Source organism: Salvelinus namaycush, chromosome 6 (genome assembly GCF_016432855.1).
Source record: "Salvelinus namaycush isolate Seneca chromosome 6, SaNama_1.0, whole genome shotgun sequence".
Lineage (NCBI taxonomy): Eukaryota > Metazoa > Chordata > Actinopteri > Salmoniformes > Salmonidae > Salvelinus > Salvelinus namaycush.
Window position 1 is genome coordinate 9892895 of NC_052312.1, and position 19296 is coordinate 9912190.

General features: G+C 41.5%; 1 protein-coding gene across 1 annotated transcript; it reads right to left on the minus strand.

Annotated features, from left to right (window-relative positions):
- Positions 1-5294: 5294 nt before the first annotated feature.
- Positions 5295-19094, minus strand: LOC120049610 (receptor-type tyrosine-protein phosphatase eta). The gene is made up of 11 exons (XM_038995912.1): positions 16959-19094; positions 16072-16160; positions 15201-15780; positions 14734-14991; positions 14254-14511; positions 13835-13961; positions 7695-7849; positions 6971-7231; positions 6415-6684; positions 6110-6207; positions 5295-5705 (listed from the first exon to the last, which is right to left on the minus strand). Exons 1-11 carry the CDS (start codon positions 16987-16989, stop codon positions 5613-5615), a joined length of 2220 nt encoding a protein of 739 aa, XP_038851840.1. The 5' UTR covers positions 16990-19094; the 3' UTR covers positions 5295-5612.
- Between the last annotated feature and the right edge of the window lie 202 nt (positions 19095-19296).

Here is a 19296-nt window from a genome sequence, read left to right on the forward strand (position 1 = left end):
GCCGCCATGCCGGTTCAGTCCACTAGGGCATATTTCTCCCATCATTTCATGTAACCATTTTAAGTTTGTTTGTTTGTTTATGCATTTCTGTGAATTACTTAGTTAGTAATAAATAAATGATTTAAGACAATTGATGTATGGATGACTCATAGTGAAGACTGGGTTCGTGCAGATAACCAACAATTTACGACGTTTGGAATGAGACTAACGTGAGGTAAAATAAATAAATCATTAATCAGAAGACTATTGATCAGATATGAAAATATCTGAAAGGTTATATTGGGAAATTATAACTTTGTAATCTGACTACTTTCCCTGGTGCCCCCAAATTCCTAGTTAATTAGTTACGTTATTATTTAGTTGATCGCGTAATAACTAATTACAGAGAATCTTTGATAAAAACTATAAGTCTTCAATTTAATGACAGCAAAGACACGACAGGTGCTTCAACAAAGTACTGAGTAAAGGGTCTGAATACTTATGTAAATGTGATACTAAAGTTTTTTTCTTTTATACATTTGCAAAAATGTCTAAAAAACTGTTTTTGCTTTGTCATTATGGGGTATTGTGTGTAGGTTGACGAGGGGGGGGAAAACGATCAATTTTAGAATAAGGCTGTAACCTAACAAAATGTGGAAAAAGTCAAGGGGTCTAAATCCTTTGTGTGTGTGTGTGTGTGTGTGTGTGTGTGTGTGTGTGTGTGTGTGTGTGTGTGTGTGTGTGTGTGTGTGTGTGTGTGTGTGTGTGTGTGTGCGCACACACAGTACACTGTATAGCTCTGGTACCAACTATATGTATCTGGTACCACACACAGTATACTGTATAGCTCTGGTACCAACTATATGTATCTGTCAACAACCCTGATCTCTCATCTCATTCTTCCTCACTCTTCTCTCTCTGAGGATCACACTAATAAAATATCTACCTCAATCTGTTGCATCTTTTTGCTCTCTCACACACACACACTCTCTCTTTTTTTATCCCTCTCTCCTTCTTCCTACCATCTCAGTGTGGTCCTTTATGGCAGCTGGGCTGCTGACAGATTTCTGAGCTTTCCCTCCACTTCCTGTTCTCCTCCAGACCCACAGAGAAGAAGTTGCAGCCACCACAGCCACCGCTCTGGACACATCTGGGTACTACACGATGGGGGAGAGGAATGGTATATGAGGCAGACAGTGACAGAATAGTTTAAGCATACGATACCACATAAGAAGTGGTCTCAAGAAGCATGTTCTGTTGGTTTTGGTTTGGAAGACTAGGTTTATAGGAATCACTAAAAGAAGAACAAGGTCACAGTCATCAAAACTGGTTGGCTACTGGACCTACAGTTGAAGTCGGAAGTTAACATACACTTAGTTTGGAATCATTAAAACTCGTTTTTCAACCACTCCACAAATGTTTTGTTAACTATAGTTTTGGCAAGTCGGTTAAGACATCTACTTTGTGCATGACACAAGTAATTTTTCCAAAAATTGTTTACAGACAGATTATTTCACTTACAATTCACTGTATCACAATTCCAGTGGGTCAGAGGTTTACATACACTAAGTTGACTGTGCCTTTAAACAGCTTGGAAAATTCCAGAAAATGATGTCATGGCTTTAGAAGCCTCTGTTAGGCTACTTGACATAATTTGAGTCAATTGGAGGTGTACATGTGGATGTATTTCAAGGCCTACCTTCAAACTCAGTGCCTCTTTGCTTGACATCATGGGAAAATCAAAAGAAATCAGCCAAGACCTCAGAAAAAAAATTGTAGACCTCCACAAGTCTGGTTCATCCTTGGGAGCAATTTCCAAACGCCTGAAGGTACCACGTTCATCTGTACAAACAATAGTACGCAAGTTTAAACATCATGGGACCACGCAGTCGTCATACCGCTCAGGAAGGAGACGCGTTCTGTCTCCTTGAGATGAACGTACTTTGGTGCGAAAGGTGCAAATCAATCCCAGAACAACAGCAAAGGACCTTGTGAAGATGCTGGACGAAACAGGTACAAATGTATCTATATCCACAGTAAAACGAGTCCTATATCAACATAACCTGAAAGGCCGCTGTCGTGGCTGAATCAGAATTAGTTAGGTAACATAGATAAATAAGATGTTTTATTTTATTCTGGTCATTAGAATGTCTTCTTTTGGACTATACTGTTGGCAGTTGCAGTTATCCCTTCTCAGCTAGGGCTTAGTCACTTGGGGCCCAGAGAGGGGAGAGGTCAGGCTTGTCTTCATATGTCAATGTATCTGTTAAACCATGTGATGCTATGAAGAATATCAGAAGGGGAGGAGGACAGAATGGAGGCTTGTCTTCTTATGGGAATGTGTCTGTAACTATTGTATGTCCCCTCTGAGGTTGCCCTTATCTTGACCTAGTATATGACCTAAGAGGCTCACTGTCTTTTCTGATCTTGTCCAGGAGGGGGTGTATTTGAAATGGGAGTATCTAGAATTGACAATTGATATATGCCATTGGATGAGGTAATGTTTTGGTCCTAAGCGGTACCAAGAACGAGATTAGAATCTCGTTTTAGGAGACCAAACTGAATGATAATTTATAGTTAATGCTATCTGGATGGGATACTCCTCTTTCAAGTAAAATGTTCTTTGTAATGTTCCTAAGATCTGTTATTCGTCATGTAAGTTGAGAGGGGTGTGTCTTGACTATAAATTATACTAAGAATTGTTTTGTAGGAACTCTCAGATAATTCATTTATAGACACTGAATTGATCTGAGCGTCAAAAAAGGGCTATGGTGAAGCTCATATATAATTAAAGATGGACTTTATAATATAACTCTGACTTGTGTGTGGTTGGCTCTCTCATCATTGAGTAATACAGGAAATTACCACGACACCGCTCAGCAAGGAAGAAGCCACTGCTTCAAAACCGCCATAAAAAAGCCAGACTACGGTTTGCAACTGCACATGGGGACAAAGTTCGTACTTTTTGGAGAAATGTCCTCTGGTCTGATGAAACAACTGTTTGGCCATAATGACCATTGTTATGTTTGGAGGAAAAAGGGGGAGTAAGCCGAAGAACACCATCCCAACCGTGAAGCACGGGGGTGACAACATCATGTTGTGGGGGTGCTTTGCTGCAGGAGGGACTGGTGCACTTCACAAAATAGATGGCATCATGAGGATGGAAAATTATGTGGATATATTGAAGCAACATCTCAAGACATCAGTCAGGAAGTTAAAGCTTGGTTGCAATTGGGTCTTCCAAGTGGACAATGACCCCAAGCATACTTCCAAAGTTGTGGCAAAATGGCTTAAGGACAACAAAGTCAAGGTATTGGAGTAGCCATCACAAAGCCCTGACCTCAATCATATAGAAAATGTGTGGGCAGAACTGAAGAAGCATGTGCAATCAAGGAGGCCTAAAAACACGAGCTCTGTCAGGAGGAATGGGCCAAATTTCACCCAACTTATTGTGAGAAGGCTACCCAAAACGTTTGACCCAAATTAAACAATTTAAAGGCAATGCTACCAAATACTAATTGAGTGTATGTAAACTTCTGACCCACTTGGAATTTGATGAAAGAAATAAAAGCTGAAATAAATCATTCTCTCTATTATTCTGACATTTCACATCCTTAAAATAAAGTGGTGATCCTACCTGATTTAAGACAGGGAATTTTTACTATGATTAAATGTCAGGAATTGTGAAAAACTGAGTTTAAATGTATTTGGCTAAGGTGTATGTAAACTTCCGACTTCAATTGTATATTGACAATGTACTTTGACATTGAGTCAATAGATCATAATAGTCAACTAACTCATCCGAGATAGATTGATCGCATTGTACATTGCCTTCAGAATGTGTTCACAACCCTTTAATTGTTCCACATTTTGTTGTGTTACAAGGTGGGATTACATTTGTTTTTATCAACTATCTAAGTGGAAGGAAATTTGTTTAAAAAAACTATTGAACAAATAAAACACTTTTATATATATATATGTATTGATTCTCACAGTGCCTTCGGGAAGTATTCATACACCTTGACTTATTCCACATTTGCTAGAGCCTGAATTCAAGATGGATTAAATAGATAGTTTCTCACCCATTTTTATTTTCATGAATTACAGAAATATCTCATTAACAAAAGTATTCACAACCCCTGAGTCAATACATGTTAGAATTACATTGGCATCAATTAAAGCTGTTAGTCTTTCTGGGTAAGTCTCTAAGAGCTTTGCACACCTGGATTGTACAATATTTGCACATGATTCATTTGAAAATTCTTCAAACTCTGTCAAGTTGGTTGTCGATCATTGTTAAACGGCAATTTTAGACTGCTATAGATTTTTTAGCCGATTTAAATCAAAACTGGAACATTCAATGTCGTCTTGGTAAGCAACGTTCGTGTATATTTGGCCTTGTGTTTTGGATTATTGTGCTGATGAAAGGTGAATTTGTCTCCCTGTCTGTTGGAAAGCAGACTGAACCAGACAGCACAACCTGTGACACAGCGTGAAGGATTACCTGTCCCTTGCCCTCTTCTCCTTTGCTATCCTCCCAACTTTTGTCTCCTCTCCTCTTCCTCTATGAATTGGGACAGACACAAATATGTGCACCAGTGTTTAGTACCTTTTGAACAACCCTTTTCAACAAATTAGGTTATGCAAAAAAATTTGAAAGCATTTTCTTCTTTGACATATTTGCCAAAAGTGTCTACTGTCTAGAAGGGGGTCAACCTATGTTGCTGTCTGGACCCTATGCTTCGCCGTTCCAACCTCTTCCTTCTTACAGTCGACTCCCAAACACGGCCTGATGTGATACACAAACATAACAGCAGAGAAGAGGCTGTATCACGTTTGTCACATTTCTTCCTGTTTCTATTCCGGTTTTAGACTATTCCCATCAGCGCGCATTGTGTCAAATACTCTGGAGGATGCCTTGTCTCTCAAACAGGAGATCGGTGTCAGCAAGCCACAGGCCAGCTTATTCGGAAGGTTCTACCTCGCACTATAGCCATTTTACTATAGCTGTCCATTACAATAGATACAAAGCTATATTAATAGACAGCTATCGTAATTAACTATAATAACTACCTATAGGAAGGACCTCAACGGATCTGAGTGGATACAATTTAATCTTCAACATTGAGCAACCATACAAAAGTAATCCACTGCCCCGCCTAACATGGCTGACCAATTACAAATAAAAACAATTAAAAAACTATTATGTCACATGCTTGCTGGGGGTCTCCAGTTAAGTTGAATTGAATAACCAACTTCCAACACATATTCGTCCTGAGCATCGGGTGCCTTCTTGATCGAGATGCAAAAACCTAGTTTTAAAGAAAACACTAGTAAAAATATATATATAATGCACACCAAGAGTCAGATTTTTATTCAGTAATTTGGTCAGAGAAAATACCTTACTAAAATGCATTTGTAAAACATATATCCTGAAAACAAGCAAGACAAGTATAGACAAGACAAGAAATTCAAAACACATACATTCTTGGCATGCATCTAACTCTTCATTTATCTATTGTTATATTTTTTTTATTATCAAAATACAATTCATCTTAATCTTGACTAAGAAATTATATTGAATAGATGATCTGTACGTGTGTGTGTGTGTGCGTGTGTGTGTGTGTGTGTAATTATGCCTCTCGCCACTCCAGTTCCCAGAACACCTTATCAACCCAAATTTCATTTTCCATCTTGCTGAACGACTTGCGGAAATGGCTCTTCAACTGTAACAAAAAAAGTACAGACATAAAAATACAGAAAAAAAATAGTTTTGTATTCAACGTGTAAGACAATATATTCCATTTGATTTATTCGGTATGTGATGGGGGAAAACATCTGACACTGAACTTCTGTATGTATTTTTCTCTATATTTTCACTAACTACTGTTGCTCATTGCAGCTTTTTACAAAAATATTTCTTGCAATTATCCTGCTATGTGGTTGTTTTACCAATTCATTGTATGTGGCTCTGGATAGGAGCAGCTGCTAAAAATGACTACACATGTAATGTGATTGGAGGATGTGGTGATGAATGTAATGTAATTGGAAGATGTGGTGATGAATGTAACGTGATTGGAGGATCTGGTGATGAATGTACTATGATTGGAGGATGTTGTGATGACCTCACATTTTGCAGGACCTCTCTCTGTGTTCCGCTATCCTCACAGATGGAAGGTTCGCTGGAGGAACACGCCATAGTCATAGTTCGAACTCTCACCGTAGCAGCTGGCAGAGAGAGGGGGGGAGAGAAGGGAAAGAGAGAGAGAGAGAGAGAGAGAGAGAGAGAGAGCAAGACCCAGAGAGAGACCCATGTGAGTTAAGATGTGATGAAGAAAGGTCACCCACAACAAACATTGTCACCGATCATTATTAGATATGTTAGCAAGATATTTCAACAACATGTAAATATGTCTGATGTGGTGAGTAATTTACTTGTGTTCTGTGATGTTTGGATGGGCTGGCTTTCCTGGGTTCCTGCCGTCACTCGTACTTCGAAGGTGTAATTGGTTCCAGCATGCAACTCATTAAATGCATAGTTGGTGGCGTTTGTCTCCTTCGTCTGCGTATCATTCCAGAATTCAGTTAAGTATTTCACCAGGTACATTACTTCTACACCTTGGGATGCCACGGGGGCTTTCCATGACAGGGTGACATGACTCTCATTGAAGAAATCGATTTTGGCTGATTGCGGTGGGAGAGGAACTAAGGGAAGGAGACAGAAGAACGGTAGAGAGAGGCGTGACTTAAAGGTATAATGGAAAATTATACATCTCAAAGTGCAAAACCTCTCAAAGGTCAAAAGCTTTTGAAATTCACATCAGCTGTTGCCCTTTGACAATGTACTGTACATGGGTAAGAATAATATTGACTAGATGTCAACAATAAAAAGTCTAAATGTCTTTCTTGTATTTTTATACTACTGCTATGTATCAATATTGATGGAATGTGTTCATCTATTCAAAGAGAGAAAGATTAACTAGTAACTCACGAGTGAAATTAGTATTGCTCACTGGGTCACTCTTGAGATACCCATTTAGAGTGGTGACTGTCACTGTATAGCTAGCTCCTGCATTTAGGGCGGTGAATGAGAGTTGACTGGCAGTTGTATTCTCTGTTTTCACTTCCTTGTTAGAGGCGGTTAGGTTGAGCTGAACACTGAATATCTCGTAGTTTCCCTGAGGATGTTTCCAGGACACGTTGATGGTGTCCTCAGTAATGAGCAGCAGTAAGTTAGTAACTTCACCTGGAGCTATGGGGGAGAAAGGGAAAGAGGGAGAGAAGGATGAATGTGAGACAAGAGAAAGATATAAAAGTGACAAATTGAGAATAATAATGGTAGTGTGAAATGATTAGGCTATTGCTATGATAATATACAGTTATTATACACCATTCACAAAAATACTGTCCACCTTACCAATCAACCACCCAATAAATCCACTACCCAATAAATCCACAACCCAATAAATCCACTACCCAATCCACCACCCAATAAATCCACCACCCAATAAATCCACTACCCAATCAACCACCCTCTCAATGAACTAATGCTTCATTATCGTCGCTCCGGCGAGAAGTTTCCCCTAGGTACAGGTCTAGGATCAGCTTTGCCTCCCCCAACCTTAACCATTAGTGGGGAAAATGCAAAACTGACTCCCGATCAGTGTGTCCAGGGGCAATTTCACCTTACACCATTATCATCTGTCCATACTCACTGGTGAGGCCTATCACTTTGCTGAGTTCTCCCTCAACCGATCCGTTGGGCACCAGTGCCACAACGCTCAGCCAGATCTTGGCACCTGCCGACTGGTTCCCCACCGTCAGACTCGTGTTTGTCAGAATATGATGATCCAAGATTATGTCTTTCATTCTATACTCAAAATAAACAATGGCCTTGTGTCAATCCTATTCACATGCGTCCTTGTCATACACTGTAGTTCAAAGTCTGTTCTCTGTTCCATAAAGCAGGGTAATGGAGTGTGTTCTATACATTACATTTCTATGTGAATTTGCATGCCATTTTTACATGCATGTCCTGACTGTTCCTATGACGCAACAGTTGGGTCTGTTTATTTATGAAAACATTAGCAGTAGAAAGTCAAATGGCAAAGCTGGGACCGAGAGACTGAAAAACAGCTTCTATCTCAAGGCCATCAGACTGTTAAACAGCCATAACTAACACAGAGAGGCTGCTGCCTACATACAGACTTAAATCTTTAGCCACTTTAATAAATGGATCACTAGTCACTTTAATGTTTACATATCTTGCATTACTCATCTCATATATATATATATATATATACACACGCTGTATTTTATACCATCTATTGCATCTTGCCTATGCCGCTCTGTCATTGCTCATCCATATATTTATGTACTCAGAAAAAAATGAAATGTCCTTTTTTCCAGGACCCTGTCTTTCAAAGATAATTCGTAAAAACTTCACAGATCTTCATTGTAAAGGGTTTAAACACTGTTTCCCATGCTTGTTCAATGAACCATAAACAATTAATGAACATGCACCTGGGGAACAGTCGTTAAGACACTAACAGCTTACAGACGGCAGGCAATTAAGGTCAGTTATGAAAACTTAGGACACTAAAGAGGCCTTTCTACTGACTCTGAAAAACACCAAAAGAAAGATGCCCAGGGTCCCTGCTTATCTGTGTGAATGTGCCTTAGGCATGCTGCAAGGAGGCATGAGGACTGGAGATGTGGCCAGGGCAATAAATTGCAATTTCCGTACTGTGAGACGCCTAAGACAGCGCTACAGGGAGACAGGACGGACAGCTGACCGTCCTCGCAGTGGCAGACCACGTGTAACAACACCTGCACAGGATCGGTACATCTGAACATCACACCTGCGGGACAGGTACAGGATGGCAACAACAACTGCCCGAGTTACATCAGGAACGCACAATCCCTCCATCAGTGCTCAGACTGTCCGCAATAGGCTGAGAGAGGCTGGACTCAGGGCTGGTAGGCCTGTTGTTAGGCAGGTCCTCACCAGACATCACCGGCAACAATGTCGCCTATGGGCACAAACCCACCGTCACTGGACCAGACAGGACTGGCAAAATGTGCTCTTCACTGACAAGTTGCGGTTTTGTCTCACCAGGGGTGATGGTCGGATTCGCGTTTATCGTCGAAGGAATGAGCGTTACACCGAGGCCTGTACTCTGGAGCGGGATTGATTTGGAGGTGGCGGGTCCGTTATGGTCTGGGGCGATGTGTCACAGCATCATTGGACTGAGCTTGTTGTAATTGCAGGCAATCTCAATGCTGTGCGTTACAGGGAAGACTTCCTCCTCCCTGATGTGGTACCCTTCCTGCAGACTCATACTGACATGACCCTCCAGCATGACAATGCCACCACCATACTGCTCGTTCTGTGCGTGATTTCCTGCATGACAGGAATGTCAGTGTTCTGCCAAGGCCAGCGAAGAGCCCGGATCTCAACCCCATTGAGCACGTCTGGGACCTGTGGGGTCGGAGGGTGAGGGCTAAGGCCATTCCCCCCAGAAATGTCTGGGAACTTGCAGGTGCCTTGGTGGAAGAATGGGGTAACATCTCACAGCAAGAACTGGCAAATCTGGTGCAGTCCATGAGGAGGAGATGCACTGCAGTACTTAATGCAGCTGGTGGCCACACCAGATACTGACTGTTACTTTTGATTTTCACCCCCCCTTGTTCAGGGACACATTATTCAATTTCTGTTAGTCACATTGTAGAAAAGGCTCATGGAGTTGGTGGAAGAATCCTTTAATTCATGGCCACTTGCTCAGCTGGGCTAGGGGCGTTTTAATTACGTCAGGTGGAAATGTCCGACAGATCTCAACTCCATAAAAGGAGGAAACCGCCATCACCCGATCTCGCTGCTTTCTCTTCCTTAACTCCGTCTAATCCAGAAGTTCTGTGCATCCATGAATCCACACTACCCAGTAAATATACCACTTAATGGTTAAAGGAATTCCTGCCTCAGTCTCACCCATTCCTCTGTCACTTGACCCGTGACCACCTGTTCACCTTCACTGTCAGTCATCCTACCTGTCCAGCTACTCACAGACTCCACTAATCTTTCACACGTCTGTGGAACTTGTTCAGTTTATGTCTCAGTTGTTGAATCTTTTATGTTCATACAAATATTTACATATGTTAAGTTTGCTGAAAATAAAATGCAGTCGACAGTGAGAGGACGTTTCTTTTATTGCTGAATTTATGTACGTATTCTTATTCTATTCCTTTACTTAGATATGTGTGTATTAGGTAGCTGTTGTGGAATTTTTAGATTACATGTTATTTATTGCTGCACTGTCGGAATTAGAAGCGCAAGCATTTCGCTACACTCGCAATAACATCTGCTAACTATGTGTATGTGACCAATAAAATTTTATTTGCTGTTTGTTTTGGGCTACGACTTGTTAACGTTCTATAGTGGCCCACATGCTTGTTAACGTGTCTATAGTAGCCCACATGCTTGTTAACGTGTCTATAGTAGCCCACATGCTTGTTACCGTTCTATAGTAGCCCACATGCCTGTTAACGTGTCTATAGTAGCCCACATGCCTGTTAACGTGTCTATAGTAACCCACATGCCTGTTACCGTGTCTATAGTAGCCCACATGCTTGTTACCGTGTCTATAGTAGCCCACATGCTTGTTAACGTGTCTATAGTAGCCCACATGCTTGTTACCGTGTTTATAGTAGCCCACATGCTTGTTACCGTGTCTATAGTAGCCCACATGCTTGTTACCGTGTCTATAGTAGCCCACATGCTTGTTACCGTGTCTATAGTAGCCCACATGCTTGTTAACGTGTCTATAGTAGCCCACATGCTTGTTACCGTGTCTATAGTAGCCCACATGCTTGTTACCGTGTCTATAGTAGCCCACATGCTTGTTACCGTGTCTATAGTAGCCCACATGCTTGTTACCGTGTCTATAGTAGCCCACATGCTTGTTACCGTGTCTATAGTAGCCCACATGCTTGTTACCGTGTCTATAGTAGCCCACATGCTTGTTACCGTGTCTATAGTAGCCCACATGCTTGTTACCGTGTCTATAGTAGCCCACATGCTTGTTACCGTGTCTATAGTAGCCCACATGCTTGTTACCGTGTCTATAGTGGCCCACATGCTTGTTACCGTGTCTATAGTGGCCCACATGCTTGTTACCGTGTCTATAGTGGCCCACATGCTTGTTACCGTGTCTATAGTGGCCCACATGCTTGTTACCGTGTCTATAGTGGCCCACATGCTTGTTACCGTGTCTATAGTAGCCCACATGCTTGTTACCGTGTCTATAGTAGCCCACATGCTTGTTACCGTGTCTATAGTGGCCCACATGCTTGTCACCGTGTCTATAGTGGCCCACATGCTTGTTACCGTGTCTATAGTGGCCCACATGCTTGTTACCGTGTCTATAGTGGCCCACATGCTTGTTACCGTGTCTATAGTGGCCCACATGCTTGTTACCGTGTCTATAGTGGCCCACATGCTTGTTACCGTGTCTATAGTAGCCCACATGCTTGTTACCGTGTCTATAGTGGCCCACATGCTTGTTACCGTGTCTATAGTGGCCCACATGCTTGTTAACGTGTCTATAGTGGCCCACATGCTTGTTTCCGTGTCTATAGTGGCCCACATGCTTGTTTCCGTGTCTATAGTGGCCCACATGCTTGTTTCCGTGTCTATAGTGGCCCACATGCTTGTTAACGTTCTATAGTGGCCCACATGCTTGTTAACGTTCTATAGTAGCCCACATGCTTGTTAACGTTCTATAGTAGCCCACATGCTTGGTAACGTTCTATAGTAGCCCACATGCTTGGTAACGTTCTATAGTAGCCCACATACTTGGTAACGTTCTATAGTAGCCCACATACTTGGTAACGTTCTATAGTAGCCCACATATTTGGTAACGTTCTATAGTAGCCCACATACTACTTGGTAACGTTCTATAGTAGCCCACATACTTGGTAACGTTCTATAGTAGCCCACATACTTGGTAACGTTCTATAGTAGCCCACATACTTGGTAACGTTCTATAGTAGCCCACATACTTGGTAACGTTCTATAGTAGCCCACATACTTGGTAACGTTCTATAGTAGCCCACATACTTGGTAACGTTCTATAGTAGCCCACATACTTGGTAACGTTCTATAGTAGCCCACATACTTGGTAACGTTCTATAGTAGCCCACATACTTGTTAACGTTCTATAGTAGCCCACATACTTGGTAACGTTCTATAGTAGCCCACATACTTGGTAACGTTCTATAGTAGCCCACATACTTGGTAACGTTCTATAGTAGCCCACATACTTGGTAACGTTCTATAGTAGCCCACATACTTGGTAACGTTCTATAGTAGCCCACATACTTGGTAACGTTCTATAGTAGCCCACATACTTGGTAACGTTCTATAGTAGCCCACATACTTGGTAACGTTCTATAGTAGCCCACATACTTGGTAACGTTCTATAGTAGCCCACATACTTGGTAACGTTCTATAGTAGCCCACATACTTGGTAACGTTCTATAGTAGCCTACATACTTGGTAACGTTCTATAGTAGCCTACATACTTGTTAACGTTCTATAGTAGCCTACATACTTGGTAACGTTCTATAGTAGCCCACATACTTGGTAACGTTCTATGGTAGCCCACATACTTGGTAACGTTCTATAGTAGCCCACATACTTGGTAACGTTCTATAGTAGCCCACATACTTGGTAACGTTCTATAGTAGCCCACATACTTGGTAACGTTCTATAGTAGCCCACATACTTGGTAACGTTCTATAGTAGCCCACATACTTGGTAACGTTCTATAGTAGCCCACATACTTGGTAACGTTCTATAGTAGCCTACATACTTGGTAACGTTCTATAGTAGCCTACATACTTGGTAACGTTCTATAGTAGCCCACATACTTGTTAACGTTCTATAGTAGCCCACATACTTGGTAACGTTCTATAGTAGCCCACATACTTGGTAACGTTCTATAGTAGCCCACATACTTGGTAACGTTCTATAGTAGCCCACATACTTGGTAACGTTCTATAGTAGCCCACATACTTGGTAACGTTCTATAGTAGCCTACATACTTGGTAACGTTCTATAGTAGCCCACATACTTGTTAACGTTCTATAGTAGCCTACATACTTGTTAACGTTCTATAGTAGCCTACATACTTGTTAACGTTCTATAGTAGCCCACATACTTGTTAACGTTCTATAGTAGCCCACATACTTGTTAACGTTCTATAGTAGCCCACATACTTGGTAACATTCTATAGTAGGCTACATACTTGGTAACGTTCTATAGTAGCCCACATACTTGGTAACGTTCTATAGTAGGCTACATACTTGGTAACGTTCTATAGTAGCCTACATACTTGTTAACGTTCTATAGTAGCCTACATACTTGTTAACGTTCTATAGTAGCCTACATACTTGTTAACGTTCTATAGTAGCGTACATACTTGGTAACGTTCTATAGTAGGCTACATACTTGGTAACGTTCTATAGTAGCCTACATACTTGTTAACGTTCTATAGTAGCCCACATACTTGTTAACGTTCTATAGTAGGCTACATACTTGGTAACGTTCTATAGTAGCCTACATACTTGTTAGCGTTCTATAGTAGCCTACATACTTGTTAACGTTCTATAGTAGCCTACATACTTGTTAACGTTCTATAGTAGCCTACATACTTGGTAACGTTCTATAGTAGCCTACATACTTGGTAACGTTCTATAGTAGCCTACATACTTGGTAACGTTCTATAGTAGCCTACATACTTGGTAACGTTCTATAGTAGCCTACATACTTGGTAACGTTCTATAGTATTCTACATACGTGTTGTTTTCTTCTCTCCAGGCGTGCACTCTGTACCCAGAGGTGTTACCTCTCGGCTGTTCCCATTGGAAGTGGACACTGTTCTTAGTAAGAGCAAACGCCTTTAAGTTTGACACCATTCCTGGTTCTGAAGGAAAAAGGAGAGATCAGTGTGTGTGTGTGTGTGTGTGAGCTGCACTGAACATTTTTATATTATTTATTTAACTAGGCAAGTCAGTTAAGAAATTCTTAACTGCAAATATAAATGTATAAAACTGACCTTTCAATTCTAATTACATTAACTTTCTCAATGGAATGAAATTAAAATGGAATTTGAAACGGAAAGTCTTATTATTTACAGTTTCCACTATGGAAACGTTCCTCTAGGAAAAGCAGTTAAACATTTGCATAGGAAATACAACAACAGTGCTCTGACTCACTGGTGTAGGAGGGGATATCCAGTCGATCTCCCTCGATGGACTTGTCCTCCACCTCGGTGTTGATCTCAAACGTGTAGAACCCTCCTGGTATCAGGCCTTTGACCAGGGCGCTCTCTGTGCGTGTAGTCATTTTCAGGTCGGGTTCATCCCTCACCTGAATGTTGTACAAGTCACGGTTGCCCTCAGGAGCGAACCAGGACAGGGAGATGCTTGTTTCTGAGACATTGGTGACTTTGAGGTTTTGGATCACGCCAGGCTCTGAGAGAGAATTCATGATCAGTAGTTAGCATAATCGTCATCATTGATATCGATGTCTTCACATTGTTACAGCAATATCATAATAAACATCTACACATAGATATCTGTCTAGGATCTCTACAACTAGTAGTATTAGAAGTAGTGGAACAGTAGCAACAACAGCAGTTGTAGTGGCCCTATTCAACAGTAACATTTGCTACTAGTGGTATTCCCCATATTCACTGGTGTAGAAGGAGACGTTCTGTGGGTTGAGGTCTCTTCCACACTTAATGGGGAACACCTGGACTCTGTACTTGGTTCCGGCGGTGAGGTTGGAAAGGTCATAGGTCTGGTTCAGACTGCTGTGGTTTAGGGTCAGGTTGTAGTCAGTGGACTTGACCTCCACCCTGTATCCACTGATGTCACCAGGCCCACGGGTCCAGCTCAGAGTCGCGTTGTGTAGTGTCTTGTTGGTCACGGTGGCATTACCGTAGAAACGGTCTACATACACAGGTGAGATGCGGTTGTTGATTGGGGTGGGTTGGGGTGAGGGGGAAAGAGAAAGAGGGGGGGAAAGGGTGCAAGTCAAAGAAAACACATCAATATGTTTATCAGTAAGTAATGCACCCCAAACATCAACATCTCAGTCCACTTCAAGGGAACATCACAGTAAATTAGAAACATTTGTATTTTTTTTAACCCCCCCTTACCTTCATAGCAGATATAATGAAGAAGCTCTGAGCAGTTTTTATCTAACCAAAGTCCGAAACTGAGCATGGCTATGCAAGGCTCCTCAATGTACACGTCTGTCTCAGTTTCATTCGTCCCATTGGTCCCACTAGTCATATTGGTGCCATTGATGCCACCAGTAACTCCAGTAAAGAACGTTGATCCGCTCGTCATGACAGACGACATCTTTGCCACCTTGGTTGTCACGGCTGGTGTCATCGTTGCCGATGCAGTCATGTTTACATTATCTGTGAAAGGGTCATCTGTAGAGTTACCATGGTAGCTAGAGTTGCTGTTATTGGTGCAGCAACACCCACAGACATTGGGGCTGATGGAATAGTAGTTGTTAAAGATGTTCACAGGATTCTTGGGCTTGGAGAGTATGGGGCGACCCGGGTACCAGTTCTGGAAGGTGAGGGGGTCTCCGTTGGACCAGCGGGACCAGGGGAAGGAGCTGTTGTTCATGGTTTTGCGGAGGCCGATCCAGTAAGAAGAGGTCAGGTTCTGGACAATTTGCTGGATGTTGTCAGGTGTCAGGCTCACCATCTCCTTGTAGCACGCCTAACAGGACAAGGATAATATCAGGTATATTGGGTCAGTACTGGTCCTAGAGGGCCAATGTGTTCCAGCTTCTGTTCCAGTCCAGCAATAATATTTGATAACATCATCATCTAATCATTGTCCTCAATCGAGTCACTGATTTAACCAGCCGTTTTAAAGCTAGGTTGTGGTTGACAAAAGCCTGCACACATTAATTGGCCACTGCTGTTTTACATTGCGTACAAGAAGTTTGTGTCCAGGAAAAGTGTCCCATGGGGACAATAAAGCTGTTTCCATATTTTTGTGTTCTACCTGGCAGTGTAGTCTGGCCTGTTCCCAGGTGGAGGTGTGTGACTGGAGGAAGTACTGTCTCTCAGCTACACAACACACCACCAACACAGCTGGGAGGAGGGAAGGAGGAAGGCATCTGAATATGAGTTAACATTCATATACAGCTTACAGTCATTTTCAGTTCCAGTATGATAATCAATGATCCTATTCAGCAAACTTTATAATGCAAGGCTAAAAGTCATGTTAAAATGTGACTGATTTTTAGCACCTGTGTATCATTCAGGGCCATATTCATAATGCATATCAGAATATAAGTGCTGATCTAGGATTAGTTTAGCCTTTTAGATCATATTTATTATAATTACATGGACACGGGGGACCTGATCCTAGATCAGGGGCCATAGCAAGTGTTTCAGAGTAGGAGTGCTGTTCTAGGATCAGGTTCCCTCTGCCCATGTAATTATGTTCATTGTGTGATCTAGAAGGCAAAACTGATCCAAAATCAGCACTATTGATTCAAAAGATAAGTAAAATGACACCACTGTTATTCCATGTCTACAACTGGGTGCCATTAGATTTGTTTGATAGGATGTCTTTGCATGAATTTGCATGAGGGAATGCTAGTCCAGGAAGTTAGGGATATATTTTTTACAAACAGAATATCCATTGTAAATGTCACGAACATTTTTTATTAAAAAGAATGAAACAATTCTCACTCTTGCGCCCTTCTTTCTGGTTTAATAACCTGCCAAATACAATATCTGCTTTCCATGTTACAGTTTTGCTTCTCTTGTTAGTAGAACTTAATGATTGTTTGTTTTTTAGACCCTAAAAAGGTTCACCTTTCTGTAGAACTTTAATCAACACTGAAAAAGAATACATTTGTGAAACGCAAGACTTGAACTCACCCCATAATATCAGGTGTTGAATCCTGCCCATCCTTCGACTGGAACGATTCAGACTTCTTTGTTCTGGTTACCTTTTTAGATATTCACACTGGAATACATTTAATCAGACAAACAGCTGTGAAAACCACAAAATGTATCCAAGATAAACTGAAGAGGTTAATCAATATCCCAATACCGCTACAACCTTACCAAAAGGAGTGAGAACAAACCAACTGCGGACGCAGCATTTGATCTTTACACATGTGCAGGCAACTTCTCTCTCTCGCTCCCTCTCATTTGAATATGGATACACGGACTGCATTCAGAATGAGAGGATGGAGAGAAGACTCACAGGGAGTATTATTGGAGTATTCAGAGTATTATTGGAAAACAAATTGACGTGAACAGTTGAGTCCCCCTAAAATGTCAAATTATATTTAATATAAACATGCTTATTTGTATGACTTATTCAAAACTGTCCATGAATGGCTGAAAAAATACATGGCCTCATATAATTAATTTCCAAAGACACAAGTAGTCATATCAGATTTCAAATAAGTGATAACACTGGCAAAATTGGGAAGTGGAAATATAAAATAAGTGTGGGGAATAACAGTAGTGTTCTTGATGACAAGCACAGGAATTACCCTATATCGTTGCTCATTGTTAAGAATGACAATTGTTCCACTGATCAGACTAAATATAGCAAATAGATAAAATATCCTGAAGACAAGATGACAGACCTGCCCCTACACACTAAACTAAATTATGTTTCTATTTATTGTCCACCCCCTAGAATAAAATGTACACTTTTGGATTCATAATCTGTTTGACAAAATTATTTTTCATAGTTCCAAATCAGGTCACCGTCCCAAACGTCCCTGCTAAAACATACTCTGGGTCTGTCACAGCCTAAATGCCAATCACCAAAATCACTTTTGCAAGTGTGGATTAAATATGCTGTCAAAAGGCTGCATTCTGCATTAGAAGCAGGAGTAACAGCAACCTAATTTTGTTGACAGCATTGTGCATAAGTTTTTTTTAATACAGTTTTAAACTCATCGATAAAGGTTCTATCGCCATTCATTACCACTCCAATCTTGAGGGGCGTTTCTTTAAAACATGCATCCAATCCCCTTGATCCTTAACATAACTTCACCAATAATATGCGTCAATATTCCGCAGTTCAGCGTTGTAGCAAGACAGGATAGAGGTTCGTTCGTGATGTTAAATTGCAGTCGCAGATGCTCCGATTTCAAAACGATTTGGAGCACAGTTGAAAAGTTAATGCACTGACTATAATGGACTAATTAGAACAATAAAAGCAGTACTTTTCAATGCGCGTGAGATATAAGAGGTGTGCCATGAGAGCGTGAGAAGAGTGTGTTTCACGCCCTGAGAGTTGGCAAAATGTTTAACGCTTAAAACAGAAACATGGGCCTATTTTTAAAATCATGTCCCCCAAAAAATGTTCCGCAGTCTGTAGGCTACAGCGCATTTTCCCATATTTGCGGGTTTAGGTTCAGTGCGGGCCTCAGATTTTCACTTCATCGCATAGTCAGTCGCGCGGTTGCGGATGGATTTTTAGCAACTGCAGGTGGGTGCGGGTGAACAAACAGCTCACCCGCGAATGAATAGTGCTCAGCCCCTTTCTATACTCCTTGTACACCCATGACTCCAACACCATTTAAGTTTGCTGACGACACGATGGTGGTGGGCCTTACCGCAGACGCAACAGCCTACAGGGAGGTGGTTAGAGTCCTGGCAGAGAGGTGCAAGGAAAACAGCCTCGGCCTTAATGACAGTAAAACCAAGGAGTTGATGGTGGACTACAGTAAACGGGCTGAAGCGCGCCTCTATATTCAGCGACGGGCTGCAGTGGCGAGGTTCAAAAGCTTCAAGTTCCTTGGTGTGCACGTCACAGATGACCGGGTATGGTTCAGTCACACCACCACCGTGGTGTTGAAGGCAGCAGCGCCCCTAAAACCTCAGGCGACTGAAGAAATTAAGCATGGGCTCTCGGGTTCTCAAGAAGTCCAACAGCATACAATTTAACGTTATTCCACTGCGTGACCAAGACACTACCCACTTTATATTTGTAAATACGAATAGTCCATTATTACCATGCATACTACCTCATTACTTCTATGACTTGTTATTTATAACTTGACTGTTTTTGTCGTCATTAACTGATGATGTACTGAACTGCTGAGGGAGCTATCACAAGCATTTCACAGCACCTTCTATACCTGCAGTAATCTGTATGTGACGTATAAAATGTGATTTGGAGCCAAAACCACTAATAGAGTTCTTGCCACAGGAGGCTGCTGAGGGGAGCATGGCTCATAATAAAGGCTGG

What these genes read in the sequence shown, in the direction of transcription:
- LOC120049610 (XM_038995912.1), bottom strand. Translation starts at nt 16,989, where the DNA reads ATGGGCAGGATTCAACACCTGATATTATGGG. An exon ending in CAAAGTGATAGGCCTCACCA is followed by an intron (nt 7,232 to 7,694) that starts GTGAGTATGGAC and finishes TCTCCCCCATAG; the next exon opens with CTCCAGGTGAAGTTACTAAC. An exon ending in CCAAACATCACAGAACACAA is followed by an intron (nt 6,208 to 6,414) that starts GTAAATTACTCA and finishes TCTCTCTGCCAG; the next exon opens with CTGCTACGGTGAGAGTTCGA.